The 21041-nt window shown below is 37.8% G+C and overlaps 2 protein-coding genes and 1 long non-coding RNA gene across 5 annotated transcripts in view; 2 read left to right on the plus strand and 1 right to left on the minus strand.

Moving 5' to 3' along the window:
• NT5C3B (5'-nucleotidase, cytosolic IIIB) overlaps positions 1-7206 on the plus strand; it is a 15381-nt gene extending 8175 nt beyond the window's left edge. The window contains exons 8-12 of one of the 3 annotated variants that reach the window (XM_081344989.1): positions 686-886; positions 1583-1654; positions 2465-2507; positions 4870-5077; positions 7173-7206. In XM_081344989.1, coding sequence (XP_081201115.1) covers positions 686-886; positions 1583-1654; positions 2465-2500 — 309 coding nt within the window. In that variant the 3' untranslated portion in view covers positions 2501-2507; positions 4870-5077; positions 7173-7206. Of the gene's footprint in view, positions 1-685; positions 887-1582; positions 2508-3034; positions 3097-4869; positions 5078-7172 lie in introns of those variants that run through there. The other 2 variants (XM_081344987.1, XM_081344988.1) reach the window with 2 other exon arrangements.
• FKBP10 (FKBP prolyl isomerase 10) lies at positions 4223-16648 on the minus strand. Its single transcript, XM_081344990.1, has 10 exons — positions 16380-16648; positions 12717-12862; positions 12245-12434; positions 11464-11609; positions 10644-10833; positions 9000-9145; positions 7217-7406; positions 6567-6709; positions 4883-5046; positions 4223-4445 (listed from the first exon to the last, which is right to left on the minus strand). Exons 1-10 carry the CDS (start codon positions 16571-16573, stop codon positions 4263-4265), a joined length of 1692 nt encoding a protein of 563 aa, XP_081201116.1. The 5' UTR covers positions 16574-16648; the 3' UTR covers positions 4223-4262.
• On the plus strand, positions 7424-10420 carry LOC308678121. The gene is made up of 4 exons (XR_014028602.1): positions 7424-7552; positions 8794-8925; positions 9020-9114; positions 10206-10420. It is a non-coding gene; the product is annotated as an uncharacterized lncRNA (long non-coding RNA).
• Positions 16649-21041: the final 4393 nt, after the last annotated feature.

The raw sequence follows: 21041 nt of genomic DNA on the forward strand, positions 1-21041 counted from the left end.
GGAAAATCAGATTCACTTAACAACTGTGTTATTAACTTAGCAACTGCAGTGATTAAGTTAACAGTGGAGGCAAGAAAGATTGTAAAATTGAGCAAAACTCAACTGTCTCGCTTGGCAGCCAATTTTGAACTCAATTGTGATCATAAGTTGAGGACTATCTGTATCTACAAAAAGTATGTTACATTCTTTTCAAACTCAGTATCCTTGAGATTGTTCAGTTTAGTAGAGCCATTTCTAAACTATATTAAGAAAGCTGTTTGATGGAGATGGGTTTAATTTCTATGGACACTATTGCTTGGGTTTTTTTCTCAGCTTTTAGTTAAAATTAATTTTGCTTCCTATAGATCTGGCTGCTTCCGTCCTTAGGGATGTTTTTAATCAATGTGGTTTAAGAAAATTATTAATAAAATCCATTTTTAAAATAAAGAGCCTCTGCTGCTTAGGCTTTGAAAACAAGTGGATTTCTCAAGCAGTGGATTTTGGACACAAACCTTCACTTTAATCTATGACTGGTGTTTAATCTTATAATCTGGAAGATTATTCTTAAGAGACTTGTGCCAGCCTCCTATTTATCATCTTTCCAATACCAGAGTTTCATACTCTTATGGGTGTGCATGTCCACAGAATGCCTTCTAAGCTGCATTTTGCCATTTTTATGTTATAAACTCATTGTTTGCCTTTGAAGGGTGTTCTGCAAGGTTTCAAAGATCCTCTTATCCACATCTATAACAAAAACAACACAGTCCTGAAGAACACAGAGTATTTCCAACAACTGTGCAAAAGAACAAATATCTTACTGCTTGGTGATTCCATGGGTGACCTCAGTATGGCAGATGGTGTTGCTGACATGGAGAATATCCTCCGGATTGGTTTCCTGAATGACAGGGTGAGTTGAGAGTATCTAGATGGCTAAAACAGTGAAAGCCCTGTCTGGAAGCAAAATAAGGCACCTATTTCAAGAAGAAAAGTTTGGATGCCATAGATGGTTAACTTGGGAGAGGTATAGCCAATTTCATTAGGAAGTAAGAGCTGTTTTGTGTATTTAATGTTGTTCCTGCCTTGTCTTTTCTAGCCTTATAAATAAATAGGTTCTGCCTGAAGGGAAGTAATGTGAAGGAGTAGCAGCATCAATCTTATCTAGGTCTCTAAGCTTTAATTTTATCTATCAGGTGATATAAGAGATGACTTGAAATATTTTACTAGCAGTAGAAATTAACAGGAGAAATAGCTAGATTTATTATCTAGTTGTGGTTTTTCATTATTAGAACGATCACAGCGATGCATAATGTCTGCCAGCTTTTATGTTCTTCAGAACTCTTCATCAGGTAAGCTGTTACCAAAGAAAGTGGGGATGAGAAAGAAACAAGATAGTTCAAAAGTTAGGCTAGGTATTATAACCATGAGGTGATTCTTCCAATGCAGTCTTGAGGTGGAATTTTTAGCCTTTTATCAATACTGGGTTTCTTGTGGCATTCCATACACAGAAAATGTTCCATCATAGTATTAGTATCTATAGAAACCACAGACTGCAGGTTTGTTGAGATTAGTACTGTAATTGCTATTTATACTTTGTCCCATGCAGGTGGAAGAACGGCGGGAGAAATACATTGAGGCTTATGATATTGTACTGGAGAAAGATGAAACATTGGATGTGGTAAATGGCATTTTACACTTCATCCTTGGCCAAACTCTATGTACACTTCCTTAACTGTTGACAGCTAGTTTCCTTTTGGAATATTCTCCTCAGTGTTCTTTAACATTCCCATAATCATAGAATTAATTAGTGCCCAGTTAGCATTAATCTTGCTTTTACATCTACTATACTGCTAATCAAAATGGCATCAAATTTGTACCAAGATATCTACTAATTTAGCAGACAATTTTCTCTTGGCCAAATTGCAACAGAATCAGGACTCATTTGACTAATTAAATATTCTTAAAAGAACAATACGGGAGTAATATTATGGATTAGACTTGTCTATTGTTACTCCGTCTCCTAAAATAGAAAATAATGGCAATAATATGATGCAATCCATTTTAAGATACATTGCATTTATTGAAAGAATTTTGTTGTGGAAACCAATTTGGTATTATTGGTGATGCTATTTTAATGCAGATGACTTGTGGAATGTGGGTTGAAGTGCTTTCTGGGTGAGTAGCTTTGTGGAATTCTATATATTTGGACATGTTCTAAATTGGATGTGTGAATTTAGGTGCCAGATGTAATGTAAAGTATTTTTAAAATAAGGTTTAATACATATTAGCCCCAGTAGTTATTGAGCATTTTCCAATGAAAACTAATGCGTGACAAGTAAGTTTAACTTTGATAATTAAAAAGTGTGCATAAATTAAGGATTTTTGTTTGACTTGTATGCAAACTGTTGGAATTCTGATGTTCTGTATTTTGTTTTCATGAAACATTTATTTTCCAAAATGTTTTTGAACTATATATGGACAAATCCAGCTTTTCCACAAAAGTTTCAACATTTTTTTTATTTAAAAGACATGTAAGTATAATAAAACAAATGTCTTATTTTGAACATTTTGGTATGCCTATTTTATTTGGATTTATCTGCTTTAATTGAACCAATTTTTTAAAAGTTACCACAGCACCACTGACTTTAACATGCTACAATTTAAAAAAAACAGTTGTAATTAAAAAAAACACTATCCAGACTTTTGTAAGTCCAAAGGCACATACTTTAGTAGTGATTTCACTGATTTCAATCCTTAATATTATGGCTTATTCAAAAGAATTGTGGATACTGTAAATTTCTGGATGTTCTGTTCAGTAAAAGAGAATGAGTCCTAGACTACTTTTAGATGGGAGAAGCACAAGAGACATTTTAATTTTGTACCCTCTATATGATGATAAATATTTGTTCCACTGGTGACTTAAGGGGCCTTCAAAAGATGTAACTGCTATGTTATGACTATCTTTCTTGAATGACTTCATGTGTAACTTGAAGTGCATGAGAGAAAATCCGTTACTTAGAAAAAGGCATGATAATTAAAATTCATTTATTTCTATAAGACATCAACTTGGAGAAATTGTGGGTGCCAGTGCATCTTTCTGTATACTGTGTACAAAGACTACAACTAGGACTTGGGTGTTCTGCCCTTCAGAAAAAACATTTTACATAATTGTAAGTGCCCTGTACTTATTGCTTGTTGCTCAAAAGTAACAATTGCATGTTGCTTTCAAGAATTTTAATGATTCAGTTGAAACATGTAGCTCAGAATCTCAGATGTGGATGTGCACAGGTTTTCCTAACTTACTTCAGCTTTCCTATTAGTACTTTTTATTATTCAGCTCTAGTGGGGGTTAGAGTGAAGTTAAACATGTGTGCTAATGTAACTGATATCAGATCAAGACTAACATCCTCTTTACTGACAAAAGTCACGGATGTTAACAGTCCAGTAATGTCTCTTGCGTACCTTAAAGATACATTATTTGTACCAGCCAGTTTTTTATAGTGAACTAGTTGCTTCAAGAATTTTAAATTAAAGGATTTTAATTTTATCAATTAATCGTAGATCCCCATTAGAGAAAAATACAAACAAAGTGGATTTAAGGAAAGTAAATTATGGTCATGCTCTTCTGATCTACTGGATTTTCAAGATTGGCATTGATCCAACAGCCCTGTACTTTTAACAGTTACAGAAATTCAAGGGTAAAGTCATGAAAAAAGGCTGGACCAATTAAATCCTTTAAGCATTGTGCAGGAATCATTTTTTTTAAAAAAGCTTATTCTAACTTATAATAAAAAGAAAAATAATAATAATTTGGGTTCTTTTTGCCTTAAAAACCTAAAAATAGTTGGTGAATACAGAGACACCTTATACTGCTTATTTTGCTCCAATAAGCCAGTCTGGATTTCCTGACAGTGAATTCAACCTTGATTTGGACAGTTGAATGCACAGGTCCCAAGCAGAATATCTGGTTTAATGTCATGATTTATGGGCAAGACAACTGCTGTAATCGAGAAATAAGCAGAATGCAATTAGGAATTGGTCTCAGGAAAGGATATGTAACCAGTGAATTGGGAGATTTATCATCATTCATTTAGCCCACTGGGTTTTGTTTCTCATTTAACTCATTTCCAGTAATATACAGTCAAAGCAAAAACAAATGAGGAAAAAACCCTATTGGCTTCCTATATCCAATCTAATATTGGAAATTTTTGAAGGCCAATTTTCTCCCCCAAATAGGGAAAGGACCACCAAATGGGAGCATTTTTTAAAAAGGGATTCTTTATAATTCAAAGTTCCTCATGTTTAACTTGATCCTCATCTGACTTCAGCTTCAGTTCCTCTGCTGTGATCTTCCCATCTTTATTCCGGTCTTGATTCTGAAACATGTCTGTGATGACTTTTTCCGGGTCAACGCCTGGAATCATATGACCTTTGTCTTCTGCAATCTGGGACTTAATGAATGTGGAGAACTGCAGAATGGACATATAAAAAAAAACAATAATAGGTCCATTATTTCTAAAAGTGGATCCTCTAGATGTGAAGCATTTCAAATAAAGTGATTTATTTCTGGCAATAATGCAGCTAGGATGAAATAAGCCATTTAATTAGTTATTGATTTTAGTGTATATACTGACTACTGAATACCCTAATATTTTTTTCCTTCAATGTAGGTTTAATAACAAGTATTTATAGAAACTAGGTAACATTTTAAGAGCTCCATTTCATATCAGGAAATGCCCCAACTATATGCATATTCTACAAGTGAAATCTTGTTGCTATCTTTAGACCTTTCTTTTTTGCCAACATATGCATTCAATGGACTAGGCAATAAGAATCAATCTAATTATCCTTCCAGTACTGAATCCTTTACCAGCTGCTTTCTTTCTAAAACAGAACACAGTCTCACCTCCTCTGATGGGACTTCACCATTCTTATTCAGATCCATGGCTTCAAACAGGTTTTGGGGTGGCTCACCATGCCAAATGAACAAATAACCTTCTGGAACACCGACTTCCAGGTGTAAAAGTTGTATGTCAAAGCGAAGAACAGCACTTCCAGGTACACCGCGGGCTCAAAGAAAAAGAATAACATCTCAGTACAGGTGGTCCTCAACTTATAACCATTTGTTTAGTGACCATTTGAAGCTACAATTGCACTGAAAAAGTGACTTATGACCATGTCAGTGAAGATTCTCACTTCCAGATGACTTATGACCAGTTTTCATACAACTTGCAGCATCCCCATGGTCACATGATCAAAATTTGGGCACTTGGCAACTGGCATCTATTTATCACAGTTGCACTGTCCCAGGATCATGTGATCACCATTTGTAACCTTCCCAGCTGACTTTCAACAAGCAAAGTCACTAAGGGAAGCTGGATTTACTTAACAACCATGTGATTCACTTTAACAACTGCAGGTCATGGAATGGGGCAAAACTCATTTAACAACTGCCTTGTTTAGCAACAGAAATTTTGGGCTCAATTATAGTCATAAGTTGAGAGCTATCTGTAAGACAGAAATCTAGTTTCCAGGCATGCACAAAAGTGTTATAGGCAGCAGTAACAGTGACCTAGTTCATACATTATTTTGGCTATTGTGGGCTTAACTATGGTTTACTAAATAAACCAATATGTATAATCCTGTATTCATGCGGCATACTAAACTTAACCTGCCCAAAGAATCACATTATGCCTTTGTGTGACATGCAAACTAGGTCTGTGAGTCAAAGGCAAGGGAAATATTTATTCTAATAAATGGTCTCTTTAAATTATATTAGAGATCACAACAATTATTTCTAAGAATTTAAGTCTCTTGATAGAATCAATGCATAATTTCTAAGGCCATTCTGTTATTGGGCTATCTAACAGACATGTCAAACTCGCGACGTCATATGACATCGCAAGACGCATCGGGACTTTTGCCATTGCTGGCAATGGGGTGGGTGTGGCTTCCAGATGACACGTCCAGCCCACAGACCAGCAGTTTGACATCTCTGATCTAGGACAATCCCACAAGCATACATCTTTTTCTGAGTGAAAAATAACATCAGTGATACTCTTGGTTTAGTTTTCCTCACTAAGGCTAGCCTTAGCTCTGCCAGCGTTAGGTTCACTAGATAGCCTTAATTCTTGCTAACACTAGATAGCCTTAGATCCATCAGCATTAGCTCTGCTAGTGTTAGCTTTTTCACTAACACTAAATGCCTTAGCTTCACGCACGTCAGCTTTGCTAATGTAATGCTAGTGAAACTAAAACTGGTAGAGCTAAGGCCAGTGATGAGAAGAAATCCTCCCAGTTTTCCATTTCTTGCTAGATGCCAGCCTTAGCTGTGCCAGCATTAGTGGTTCATTTGATAGCCTTCTGACTTCCCACCTAATATGCAGGCTCCATAACTCAAGAACTACCTGTATCACCTTATTCACACACACACCACACAGAGACCTTTTTCAATAATGATATCTAGAAGAAAGGGAGGAAGGGACACAGTAAGGGATTCAGGATTCATCCAATATTTATTTTTCCATTTCTTCTGCTCAACTTGTATAATTGAACGATAATCTGAAATGTTTCCTAAGAAGTTTCCTTACCACCACCTTCACCATGCCCCAAATGTGGAGGAACAATGACAGTCCTCTTCTCTCCCACACACATGCTGAGTAGGCCACTGTTCAAGCCTTCAATTATCTTATTGGTACCCAAGGTAGCTTCTTGAGGATGTTCATAGTCATGCCTGTTAGTGGGAAACAAGCCATTGAGTCTTGAAAATACTTTCTTGGATTTTCAGAATAATGTGTTCCATCCCTTACTGGTTCTCTAAAGCTTTTTATGTAGAATTCTAGATTTAAGAAAAACCTAAATTCTGCGACTGTATTGATTATGCAAATTATTGTATCACTTTATTTAATCACATATTATTTTGCCTTAGAAGGGTACCTAAAGCAATGTGGGACACTAACAAATTTGTGGTGTTCTCAGAAAACAACCCATGAAAGAAATATCTTAAACAACTGTTGTAATTCAGAAGACCCAAGCTTTTCAGGTTTATATAGTGCTTTTGAGATGGGGGGCATTAGTCAATCATTGATGGGGGAAATGAATTCATATCAGGATGTTATGTTTGGTTCATACAGGTAAAATAAAGGCTATGTTTGTTGGTGTATTTGTTCAATATTTCCATTTTGGGATTTTTGCAGTGGAGACAGGGTAGATATTTAACTGAACTGAACTAGGAACTCACGAGGAGAAAAGCTTGGTACCATCCAAGAGTGAGCAATTATAATGATAGCGAACAAAGTCTCTATCCTGAGCGGTGACGTTACAGTCTGCAGGGCGGAAGATGGTCTCTATCTCTACAGAATCTGTGGGGTTGTGGAAATCAATGACATGGACATCAAATATAAGGACAGCAGAGCCCGGTATCTTGTTCCCTGGAATACAAAAGAATGCAAGAAAGAATGAAAAGGAAAAGAAGAGTATATATGCAGGTCCTCTGTGGAACTTGGCTGACCAAAGATATTTTGCTGCTCTGTATTCCAGGAACATGGATTCCAAAAAGTTTCAAAAAGCACATGAGGTAACATTGTCTACTGATATATTCCCTGTGTTTACATATTATGTTAACCCATTGTTTGTTTTAATTATTGGTTTGGCAAACAAGCTATGATATCAAGGTATACACACCATGTTGAGATAAACTGTGGTGTAACAAATCAATTGGTACATTCACATACTGCATGAAGGCAGAATCAAGCCTATCACTATGAAATATAAACTCAGCCATTTCTTCTGCTTTTGTTTCACAGTCTAGCCCACTGAATATTGAACTTTATGACTTCTGAAAACTTTTTCCATACTACACTATTAAGGAATGCAAAGACTCCTTGGCAGGAATCAAGTAAATTGTAAATGGACACTTTCATTTTTTTTATTCAGGATCTGTTGTATCTCAATTGTGCTCTATTTAAAGGTTTAGATTTAGAAGCCAACAAATGCTTAGCAAAAATTGTTGGTTTCAAGGGAAAGGAAGAGCAGAGCCAGCTCTACCATAAGGGAAAATGAAGTAGCTACCTTAGGAATAGATGTTAGAGTAACTAGACCCTAATTAGCACTGCTTGTTAATATTTCATAGGAGAGCCCATGTGATGTAGCAGATAAGTTGATTAGGAGTTAAAGGGGCATATCTATCCTTTGTCATAGAAAGTCAGTTGCTTTGGGGCAGTCTCAGTTAAACTTAACTTGCATGGTTTGGAGGTGAAAAATTTGGAGAATGGAGTGCTTATACATGCCACCTTGATATCACAGAGAAAAAGTGTGACTACATTCCAATCAAATCAATGGCTTATTAAAATAACTTGATTAAGATCCATACAGTATAAACAACCTGGATTTACTTCCAGGACAGATAAAATGTGTTCTTTAGAGTGGCACAACACAGAGAAAAAGAAATACTGCAAAACACTGAAAAATTATCTTAATGTTTGCAAGTATAGTCATAATCTTGTATTACAAAAGTCTCAAAGGTGTTTTTTCCCCCCCCAAAAGGCAATAGGATTGCTTTTTCCCTTGAGAAAAGGGAAGGGAGAAAATAGTCCAGTTGCCTTTTGAAAAAGCACCTTTGAGATAACTATGACTGGATGACTGAGAAACTCTGCAGACCTAAAGGTTCATATGTCTGGACATCCCAGTTAACCATACAGGAATTGAGGCACATAGCTACCTCAAGACATCTTAAAACCTGCAATTCCAGATTTATAAAGAATTCTTTGCCAAACGTGAGTGTCTAATTTATATTCATGTTATAATTATATTTTTCAGATACAGATTGCTGTGTCTGATCGGCAAAGGAGAGAATTCCCACAGATCTCTCTAGATGTGTGTTTGGATTGTACAACTCATATTGTACAATAGGCATGGGAACTGGAAGAGCTTGTCCAACACATTTGGAAGGTAATATATATTTATACATATAAAAAAGTTTATTATAATTACACTAAACTTTCCCCCACCTTCTTGATACTTACCTGCCCCATTTTCTCCATAGGCTAAGTGGGGAGGAATTGTTATTCGTCTTCTTTCACCAATGCAGACCCCTTCTAGTCCTTGATCCATTCCAGGGATGATATAGCCTTTCCCAATGTAAGTGTCATAAGTATGATTCCGTGAATAGCTGGAATTGAAAGAGAAAAGAAATTGTGGGGGAGAACTGGCTGGTGCTACAGCTAAACTCATTGCTCGCTCCCAGCTAGACTGCTCAAACTGTCTAAACTCATTTAAGTAAACCTGGTCTGTATAAGGAAGATCACAACAAGGTGCACAAATCGGGCTTAAGTAATAATATAAATATTTGGAAGTCTCTCACTCCTGTACAATTATTTTGGATCAAATTCAAATACCGGTAGTTAGGATTTCAACAATCAGAGGATTTCTACTTCTTGCTCTCCAACTTGTGATGTTTTCCTGTTCTTCGTCTGTATTTGGAAAAACCTGCCTGAATAGTTACTTTCTGGCTATACCAACCTTCTGAAATGCTGATCTGGATTTATGAAGATAAGAAAGGAGCAACCTATAGCAGGGCTTTTCAACCAATGGTACGGGTACCACTTGTGGTACATTGGCACCTAGCAGGTGGTACGCGACCATCCTAGAAAAGTGGTAGTGGGAGAGGGGAATGAGCTGAACCGGTGGCAGCACTGCACAAGCCTGAGCGAGAGACGGCTGGAGCTGCAGGGCTGTCAGGGCTCAGTGGAAGCACCAGGATCAGCACCAGGCTCCAGCTGGAGCTTAGTGCTGATCCTGGCACTTCTGAGCCTAGAAGAAGCATCGATCAGCTGGAATGTTGCAGCATCTCCAGGGTCTTGTGATTTACATTCAGATGCTTGGGAATTGATTCATATTTATGATGGTCACAGCATCCCAGGGTCATGTGAAGTGACCAAAACCTGCTACAACCACCCAGCAGAGGTGGGGGGGGAATAAACCCAAACACCCCACCCCCACTGCCAATCCTCAATAGAAATGCTCACAACAATGAAAACCTCAGACAGGAGGAAGAGCACCGCCGGGCGGGCAGGTAGGTGTCTTGCTTGGCTATATATAATCTATAATAATTATAATTATCTATATAATCTATCACATCTCTATGCAACTTGTGGCTTTCAATGTTTTCTTGCCTGATGGTGTATTTTCCAAAATAAATTTCAATTCTAAGATCTTTCTTTCATTCCTAGCTTGGCAAGTCATCATGACACCTAGCCAACTGCTGATGTCTAAAAGGCTGGTTAGAACTCAGATGGAAGCTGAAGGTTGCTCCTGCACCCTCTTGGAAAGTTTTTACAACCTGTCTTTGGTTCCAAGCCAGGGGTTGATACATCAGTGTATTATCATAATTCTGGTGCTCTTGTTTCTTTGTATTGTTTATAAGATCCTTTTTATCTGGACTGTCTCTTGGATTTGATATTTTACCTGTTTTCTGGACTTTCCAATTTTGTACGCCACTTAAGAGTTCATTGGGGTTGGGGGGCTAATACATTTGAATAAATAAAATAAATAAATAAAACATCAAGGAACCAGGCTGAAAGAAGCCAATCACTTCCATACTGTTGCCATGAAGACTGGGCATGTAATCATCAGAATTTGAAATTGATTCAGCAGAGCGTTTACTTCACCTGGAATCGAAGAGGGTCCCATCCATTAAAGTGCCATTATAATGGTACCGCACAAAATCGCCAATCACAGCCTTGCGTTTGCATGACGTTGGCACTTCCAAGTACTCCACAAAGATACTATCTTTTGGATTGTGCAGGTCCACCAAAAGAACATAAAAAACCAAAGATGCTTGCGGAGGGATGACCGTACCTGAGAGAAAGGAAGGGGAAAGGGCTCAGCTCAAGCTGGCACAGATATGAATTGAGTCAGATGTGGTGATGACAATGCTTTTAAACTGGATGATACAGTATGCCGTTTATGTTATTTGTGGATATTCACTCTGGAGGAATACAAACAGATGCTCTTATGTTTGTGAGAATAGTTTTTGACATTCATTTTTTAAAAGTGCCCAGTTGCAAAGCTTAATTCAATGCAAGTCTCAGTAGCTAGCAGCACCTGGTGTAAAACAAACATAAAAAACCCTGAATTTATCCCAACACTGCACACAAGCCACATATTTCTCCTACTCAGCTGGGAATTCTGAGAACTGCAGTCCCAAAATATCTGGAGGGTGGAAGGATAGCGGTGACTACAGAATCCCAAAACTACAAAAGAGTTCCATATAAGAGTAGAGCTAACAGCCACAATTCTCACCCTACAAATGTCTATTTTTCCACATAAAGTCTGCAAATGATGGGTGGTGGTTAAATCCAAATTATCTGTGAAATCCAAATTAGTAGATCTGCATTTTTTTTTGTGCCACAGGATTTCATAACAAAAGAAGAGGAATAGTTCATCTCTTGGTGAAGAAGAAATACATGAATTTCATGACCAGCTTACCATAGCCTTTCTCTCCATAGGCCAGGAAAGGAGGCATGACTATTTGCCGCTTCTCTCCAGGACACATCCCTAGCAAGCCTTCGTCCATACCTTTGATTAGCCAGCCTGAACCCACATAGGTGTCATAAGTATTGTCTTTTCCATAGCTAGGAGAGGATGGAGAAAAAAATTTTGGATACTAGGTAGATGAAGCAGATCAGGGAATGAATGAAAACTGAGCGGCCAACAGTGGTCCAAAACAGTACCTTAAAAGAGCAAGTAATTTGGAGGGCTCTGGCAATAAATTCAAGACGGTATATTGGCCTCTATCTACCCTTATGAGATCCTTTTGTAATTAGGAATTAATGACTTTGCAAAAAGATCTCTGCTTTATAACTCTAACTGACTTAAAAGGTTGTAACATCTTGATCAGTGAACTTAATGTGCTTGGTTTAGGAATGTCTGCTTCTTCTGCAACTGTATAGTTGTTTGGGATTGCTGCCCCTACTCTGGAAAAAATGAAATTGTTGAGTTGATTATGGAAATTGCTTTCTTGGATATATTTTTTTCTTTGTCTGAACCAAGCCACCAGTAATATGTTAACACCAAAGTAGGCAACTGAAAGAAGTTTGCAAGTCACACATGATCTAGTGTAGCCTACAAACGTCTTTCAGTATAACCACATAGATCATGCCACTTATAATATCATCTCATCATATACCCAATTATGGCCCTTAACCGATTATAAACATTTGATCCTCAGCTGCTAAGAAATAGCTCTCTATGCTTTAGAATTTCTTACCTGGAATCAAAGGGGGTTCCATCCAGAAGTGTGCCATTGTAGTAGTATCGTACAAAGTCTGAATTCTCCACTGTGCGATTACACTGCTGTGGCTTGTGGAGAGTGGTGATCTGCAACTTATCTTCTTTGTTCCAAATGTCAAGCAAGATGACATCAAAATAGAGGGTGGTATCTGGTGGGATGAGACCAGCTAAGGGATTGAAAATAAGATACACTGTAATGGAGACCAGGAGAGTACCATGTACACTGTCCTTACACAGCATATCTTTCCATATTATAATATAGCTAGAAAATATTGTCAAAGGAAATGGTGGAAAAAAACAATTATGGATGAAAATATATCATGTGGAAGGGAAAAAAGAAATCTGGAAATTACTATGCCTATTTGTAATTGTGATTGAGAAGCAACTTTCTAATTTAGATCTGTTAGCACAATTCTGCTCTCAACTTTCCAGTCAACACTGATACTCACCAACACCGATGCTGCCATAGCCAAGGTGTGGTGGCACAATGAGATGCCTCCTCTCATTCACACACATGCCCTGCAGGCCCCTGTCCATGCCAGTGATGAGTCGTCCCACACCTGCAACACCTGCCACAGTAGCACCTCGGTCATAGCTGGAGAAGAAAATTTATTCTCAGAGTGAGCATTAAAGAATAAATAATTAGATAATTGTTCTAAATTGAACACTAATCAGTAACAAAGTGGGGCAGTGTAGGGAGAGTCAATGAAGTATAAAACTTATATTTATTAGACATGTATATAATGGTTAAGTACCAATAGAATTCTAGGTGGTGAACAGATAATATCATACAAATTTACAAATCGAAGAAAAATCTAATCCAAGGACCCTGAGTCCTTCGGGAGAAGGGCGGTATACAAATTAAATTAAATAAATAAAAATAAAATAAATAAAGGACGCTTAAAAAAACACTACTTCATCAATGGAACCTGGAACATGCCCACTCTGATCTTGGGATGGACAGAAACATTCTGGAAATATTTCGGCCCCATGCCATGTATGCTTTTAAAGGTGACAACTAGAACCTTGAATTGCCTATAGAAACCAGTTCAATTCATGTTGTAGTGTGTTGTGTGTGTGTACCTCACAGCATACCCAATGCTGCATGTATTGCATCTGGATCAGCTTCCAAATGCCGAAAGATGTGTTACAATTCTCCAACTAGGTAGTGATTATGGCATGAGTGACATAAGCAGTACCGCCCAATCTAGGAATACAAGTCTGCAAAGGATCTCCTTTGAGTTTATGCTCCTTGAGCAAGAATTGTTGAGTCCAAGAAGAGCCCCAAATTTTGTGCACCAACCCTGTTTGGGGCAGTGTTATCTCACCCAGATTTAATGATGAAAAAAATAACAATGTGAGGATCCCTAAAATCTTCAGCCACTCAATCTTATCAGACTTTACTAAGAAGACCCAGATTCAAGTTTCCATTTGATCATAAAGTGTGCTGGGCAGTCAGTTACTCTATCTCAGCCCAACCTATCATTGAAATCAAAACAATTTATATAGAACAATCAACTAAGCCTGAATACCACAAGTGACTCTTTTGTTCCCTTTGAAAGGCACGCTTGTCCCCTGTTGGAACGTTATTTTAACCACAACAGGATTTTCTCCATCTATCATATTTGTACTGTTTCAGGATAGAATCCATTCAAATCTAAATAGAGAAGGACATGACTGTTTGTGAAAAAATAGGAAAAAAATGGACTGAAGAAATCAGCAAGTAAAGGTCCCATGGCCCTAATTTATACTTGCAAAAAAAAAGCAAGTATAGTAATGGTCACATAATAGTGGTCACCCATGCACAGAATGGATTGACTAAGCCAGGGGTGTACATCCTTGGCAACTTTAGGATTTGTGGATTCTACAAGTCTTAAAAATTGCCAAAACTGGATACCTCTGGGCTAAACATTCCCTCTGTAATGATGCAGCTGAATATTTTAGGACAGATCTATTATAATTATTATTGTGCTGCAAAAGCAGGATCCATGTGTTTAATAGAGTTGTATCTCAACCTAATTATTTATCCAGAACATGGATGGATGTTCTGCAAATCTTTCCTTCCAGAATGATCCCTTTTTTCTAGCATAGAAGAAAGCGAAACATGATCTCTAGTTTCCTTTGCTCAGTGGAATGGCAGAATGTTACATTCCAAATGCAGTGGGAGGAAAGGCTAGCTAAGTCACCATGTCCTTTCCAAAACTGCAGTTTAAACTGGGACTGAATTTTCCTTACCGACAAAACTTCTGAAAACTTAAACTAGCCATAAACTTGCATGCATTTTGTAGGGCTTGCAGCCTACTTCATATATTTGGAATAGGAATGGAAGCCAATATTTTAGCTTGCAAAATCTAGCCATTCAAAATTAACTTTTCAGTTCTGTCACGGTTTCATGCAGTGACACGTCTACAGCCAAAATTTCAGATCCCATTATAGACGCTATCTCTTTGGCACCCCTTTGCAACCCACTGTCTCTTTCCTTTAAACAGTCTTACGACACTGCCTAGGTGAAAATCAAAACTAAACATTAAGGGTAATAATATTTAACACTTGAAGGAAATATCTTTTGCTACTGCAAAAGAATTTATTTTCAACTTTTTGGCATAGTTAAAGGCATGGAACTTTATTGCATGGGATTATCATGAATGTGACTGTAAATAATAGTAATGTGTTGGACTGGATTGATCTAGTGAAAGAATGCTTACATAAATACTTTTTTAAAAAGTCTTAGTGGAAGACCAGCTAATCACTGGGTCTTAGCCAATATAACTAATAGAAGCCTTTCCAGTAGTTTTCCCATTCAGTTGCCACTGGCATAGGAATCATAACAGTTGTAGTCAAATACAAATGGAAAGGATGGGATCAAAGAAGGCTTCCTGAGTGTTCAGAAATCCCAGGCAGTGCAAATACAGTGTATTTAATATGGGGTGTTAGGGCAAAAATCAAGCAAATTATGGATACAGGTAAGAAACCCTGCTCCCAAATTTCTAGGATGCTGAATAATAGGGAATCTTATGGCAGATGCAGAATTAAACCTTGTATCCCCAATAGTAAATCTCATTACATTCAACAGGGAATTACTTCTGGATAGCAGTTTAACAGAATGATGCCATTAGACAACCAGATGTTGGAGCCAATAACAGTGATTAATGCATGGTGCAATACTAACTTAAATCCATTTTCTAAAAGGAATAATTATGAAACTAATTAAAGATAAAGTTTCCACATCAAAATCTATAGCATACATAGTTTGACATGAATAGATGTCATTATAATTAAATTGTTTTTTTAAAAAACACTGCAGTTCTCAGTGTTTCCCTTTTCAAGTCTCTAACCCTTTTATTTACAGAGATGAAAGGAAACATGTATGCATGGTTTCTATTTATTTGTTCCATAGGAAGAAACCTAATATTCTGGTCAAAGAGTAAACTTCAAGATATGATTGACAATCATATGACATGTTAACATTTCATCACCTACTTAAGCAAGTAGATTTAAACTCATTTTAGACGTTTACCATATTGAATTCTCCATTTTGCACTGGCATCTCAACCCACTATAAGACAGGAATCCATCTTATCCCTCCTTCACTCAAATATCTGGTTCCTAAGCCGGTCCCACTTTCTTTCTCATTCAGAAGTAGGAATTTATAAAATTAACCCTGCATTATTCCAATAACATTCATCCATGCTTTGTCTTTTGCAACACAAATGCTGTGCAGTCACATAGAAGTGATGTGGTCAGCAATGCCAAATTTCTTTTTTTATTAAAGTCCAACAAAACGGAAAAGAAGATACATAATTCCTTTATTTATTTTTTTACTTTTTTTGCTGAACTTAATACTTCGGAAATACTCTGCAAAATAGAATAAAATGTAACCTTAGTTTTTGTACTGCAATTTATGGGAAAACTTTTTCCTTCGAATTCTATAAATAAATAATATACTTAACATTTTGGAATTCGGATTTAATAGGGCTAATAATGATCCCACATTATTGTTCGTGACTTACGCATATTTATCCCTGATCTCGACAAAAAAAAGAGCAGTTTTTAAAAACAGCCCTGACTTTTCCCTCGCACAGTCGTTCTGGATTTACCGAGCGAGCCAGTACCTGGAGTCAAACTTGGTGCCGTCTTGAAAAGTCCCATTGTAATGGTAGCGGACGAAGTCACCCATCTGAACTTCTCGCAAGCACACTTTGGGGATGTAGTATCTGTCAATGACGACATCTTCTAAGGGACCTGGGTCTCCCAAGCTGTGAACCCCATAAGAACTCAGAGCGAAGATAAGGTATAGCAAGTTCATGATCTCCCCCGATGGCACTATTGTGGAAAAGGGAGAAAAAAGCTGCACTTTGAGATTGCACGCTGCGATGGGAGGGAGGGGAAAGAACGGGCCAGAGGCGGCGCTTTGGTAAAATAGAGGCGGCCTAGAGAACTCTAGCCAGCAGCATCAATTCCGTCGACGTGTAAAACAGCGGCCTGAGCTAGGGTGGCCAAAAAAAGATCCTAAAATCCCTGCGGGACTATGGTTTCTACGTTTCTGAGATTAGATAAATCTCTCTCAAAAGACAGGCGGTTCCCCCTTGCCAGTTGAACATCAAAGGCTGCAAGAAACTTACAAAAAACGTGTCCGGGCAACAAAAAGTCTTGACAAGAGAACCGGACTCGCTAAAAAAAGTTGAGAGAAACCCCTTTCCTGGTCCTAGTGCCGGCTGATTAACTCAGTAGGAAACAGAAGAAGGCCTGCTTACGTGGTCCCAAGGAGCATGTGGTGGAGCGGCAGAAGCAGCTGAGTGAGAATCCTCCCTCAGTTGGTTTTTTCCCTGAAAACATTACAGTATTAACGTAACAGAATCTGCTGCCTTATAGAAAATGCTCTGATGCCAGAGGATCGGATAATTTAATAAATTCCGTAAATGTTAGTTATGAGTTCCATTATAAAGTATAGATAGATTGCCTCAGACCTTGCTTGCATAACCAAGGTGACAGAGGAGTGAAATAAGAGTGTCTTGTAGAAATAATAGGGTTGATATACTTATTTCCTAACAGAAATGCAAGAGTAAATCAGCATTTTGTTTTATTTTTATCCCACCTTTTTTAAAAAAATACTCAGAGGCAAAGATGTAATATTCGTTCCTCCTATTTTACCAGTATTTACCAGATTTACAGTTTGAAAGTGGAGTGCATTTTTTTACAGATTTCTGTTTTCCTGTTCAACAACTGAATTGTTTTAAAATATAAATCCTGCAGCTTGGACTAATGCACTAATATTTGTATCTCACATCATAGCCAATGCATTCCCACAAACTGAGAGACTCAAATGTAATCTTTTAGTATCATATAGTAATAAAATCAATAATAATAAAATCATAATAAAATAAAATAGTATTGTATTAGTAATAAAATCTCAAATCCATCTTCAATCAATCAGTCAGAATAGAGCTGCAAGGGACTTTGGAGGTCTTCAAATCCAACAAGCAGGAGACCCTATATCATTTTAGAAAAGTGACTGTCCAGTCTCTGCTTAAAAACATCCAGTGATGAAATACCTACAGCCTCTGATGGCAAACTCTTCCACTGGTTAATTGTCCTCAGTTTTAGGAAGTTTTTCCTTAATTCTGGGTTGCTTCTCTCCTTGATTAGTTTCCATTTGTTGTTTCTTGTCCTGCCTTCTGGTGCTTTGGGAAATAAGTTGATCCCTTCATCTTTGTGGCAACCTCTCAAATACTGCTATCATGTCCCCCTTAATCCTTCTTTTCTGTAGACTAGTCAAACCCAAATCCTGCAATGGTTCTTCATATGTTTTAGCCTCCAGGCCTTTAATCATCTTACTTGCTCTTCTCTGCAGTTTTTCCAAAGTCTCAACATCTTTTTTGTAATATGAGGAACAAAAGTGGATGCAGTATTCCAGGGGTGGCCTTACTAAGACTTTTTAAAGCTGTACTAATACTTCAATTGATTTTGATTCTATGCCTCTTTATACAACCAAGGATTACATTACTGTCGTATTGCATTACGGTTTGGTTTGGAAATATCACTGCTTCAAACAGGAAGGTGGTGTAGAGAGTAGTAAGGATGGCAGAAAAGATTCGCTCCCTTCTATTCAGGACATTGCATAATAAGTGTTGTTTGAGCATGGTTTGCAAAATTGTCTGGGACACTATACATCCTCTTCACAACCTGTTTTCTTTGTTACCTTCTGCAAGGAGGCTTCATGGTATCCAAGCAGAACATCCATATTCAGTGACAGTTTTGTTCCATACAGTATTAACCTTGTGAACTCTCAAGCTTCCTCTTTCTCTATGTATTCAAGATAGACAGTGATTAATATTTATATGTATAATAGGGACGCGGTGGCTCAGTGGGTTAGGACGCTAAGCTTGTTGATCAGATGGTCGGCAGTTTGGCGGGTCGAATCCCGAGTGCTGCATAACAGAGTGAGCGCCTGTTACTCGTCCCAGCTTCTGCCAACCTAGCAGCTTGAAAGCATGTAAAAAATGCAAGTAGAGACTTCCGGATGGCAAGGCGTCGCCGGAGGCAGCCATTCTTGGCTGTCAGCCTCGCGGCTCCGTAGAGCCGCCAAAAACAGCGCCGATCAGCTGTTTCGGTGGCTCGGAAGCCCCCTCCTTGGGAGAAGAGGAGGGGGCGAGCGCCCAGGTAGGGGTAGAGCTCTCTGGGGCCGCCAGAACTTAAAGTTTTGGCGGCTGAAGGATTGAGCCCCCCCGAAGCCTGGGCATGCTCCGGACTGCGAGGCGCTTCTGCTCCGGACTTTTTGGAGCAGAACAGGGTGTCCGCAACCATCCCTGCTAGCAAGAAAGAACTTTGGAGAACGAGGACGCAGGCAGAGCGATACAGGAGATTTAGGTGAAGATGGTCTTTTGATCTTTAACTCAATGGACTTTGCTGAGTTTGAAAGTGGAAGTGCGTAGCAAACAATAGTGGGTGAAAATGGCGGCTATATCTTCTAAAGTTCCTGTTCTGGTGCAGCAGTCTTTGTTGCAAGCTTTATTGGCCCCTGCACCCGTATTTGCATCAACCCTTACAGTCAAAGATTTGCAGAATGTGCTGCAAGAGATTATGGAAAAGCAATTGCAACAATTTGCTGAGATAATGGATAAAAGGTTGGAGGAGAAGTTAACAGAAAAACTAGCTGAGGTTATGGACGAAAAGATTACAGAGAAACTAACAGAAATAAGAGTAGACATTTTATCTGCATTTCAAGGCATGGCTACATGTATTGAGAATTTGGATGAAAGAGTGGAAGATCTCAGTCAAAATGATACTAGACTGGAAGTAAAAATGACAGAAACTGAAAATGTGGTAGAGAAAATTGATTGTGATTTGACCTCGGTACAGTATTATCAGATGGAGTTTGCTGTAAGGGTTAGAGGCTTAAAAGAAAGTCCTAAAGAAAATTTGAAGAAAATAGTTTCTGAGGCTCTGGTAGGGGTGCTGGGGCGACCAGCAGATGAAATAATGGAAGATATAGATAAAATTTTCCGTGTTAATTCGTGGATTGCAAGACAAAGGAAATTACCCAGAGATGTGGTGGTTTATTTTACAAAGAGAGTGATTAGAAATGAAGTTATTCAAGCCTCCTACAACATTGAATTTGTAATTGCTGAGCAAAAAGTCTTGATTTTAAAAGAGATCCCTCCAAGAATTTTAAGAAAAAGGAAGGAATTTGCTTTTTTGATACAAGAATTGAGACGACGTGATATCAAGTTTAGATGGGAGATACCAGTGGGTATGGTGGTGACCTATGAAGGTATGAAGCATCGTCTTACAACGTGATTTAGGCACGTGATTTTTACAGTAATGTTTTAAAAGCAGCCCCCATACCACTTCTGGAATCTACAAAGAAGAAAGGTGAGAGAGAGTCTCAATGACACAGAGAAAATCTACAAGGTGTTGAAGGAACAATGCAGACAGATGAGAAAGTTACAGGAGTGGATCAAATTTCAGTGTCACCGGAGGAGGCCAGAAATTGGAAGATGCGTGCTGCTTCTAGACGAACGAGACAAGCCTGAAGATTTAGTTGCAGAACTGAAGGAGATAATAATGCAATAAGGATTATAAAGGGTGGTTTTAGAAGAGTAAATGGGAATTGAAGTTGTTAGAAGGGTTAAATATTTGGGGATATATTTTTCACCCTCAAATGTAGAGTTATATAAAATAATTATGTTTTGTAATATTTTATGTTGTTTTAATTTTAAGATAATTATGAAAACCTAATTGGGAAGAATTGTAGTAGTGCTTACTGAAATTTTGAAGGTTATGATTTGCTATTTGGTTGGTATGTATATCTATTGTGTGAGAAGAAGGTGGATAATGTGTTTAAGGTATATACTTTGTGATATGCTCTGTTGCATGTTTGGGAAAAACTATAGATGAAAGCTAACTTGTAAGCTATTTTTATGGGCAATAATGAGACATGTAATAGAAAATATAAAAATGATGTGATTATACATAAAAAATTTTAAGTTTGGAAAGTAATGTATGGTACTTGAAGCTGTATTATTGTGGATGCTGAATTTAACTATGGCAGTAAGACTTTTAGTAAAAAGGAAGAACTACCGATTATAGAAGAATGGACTGCAAAGTTTTCAATTTCGAGGATGTGGTAAAGACTTTAGTGTATCTGAAAGACTATTGGCAACAGAGAGATACTATGGAGTAAATATGGGACTAAAGAGTATTATCCAGCATTTGAATAATTTTTGATGTGATATTTATACTGTTTGGAGTTAATCTATATGAGTTAAAGTGCG

Source organism: Vipera berus, assembly GCF_964194415.1.
Source record: "Vipera berus genome assembly, chromosome: Z".
Lineage (NCBI taxonomy): Eukaryota > Metazoa > Chordata > Lepidosauria > Squamata > Viperidae > Vipera > Vipera berus.

Bases quoted from the DNA above. Each gene is read 5' to 3' on its own strand.
- FKBP10 (XM_081344990.1), bottom strand. From the start codon at position 16,573: ATGAACTTGCTATACCTTATCTTCGCTCTGAGTTCTTATGGGGTTCAC. The intron at 6,710-7,216 runs GTGAGTTCCTAG...TCCCACTAACAG, and splicing joins GGTACCAAGCTTTTCTCCTC to GCATGACTATGAACATCCTC. The intron at 4,446-4,882 runs GTGAGACTGTGT...TCCATTCTGCAG, and splicing joins GTGAAGTCCCATCAGAGGAG to TTCTCCACATTCATTAAGTC.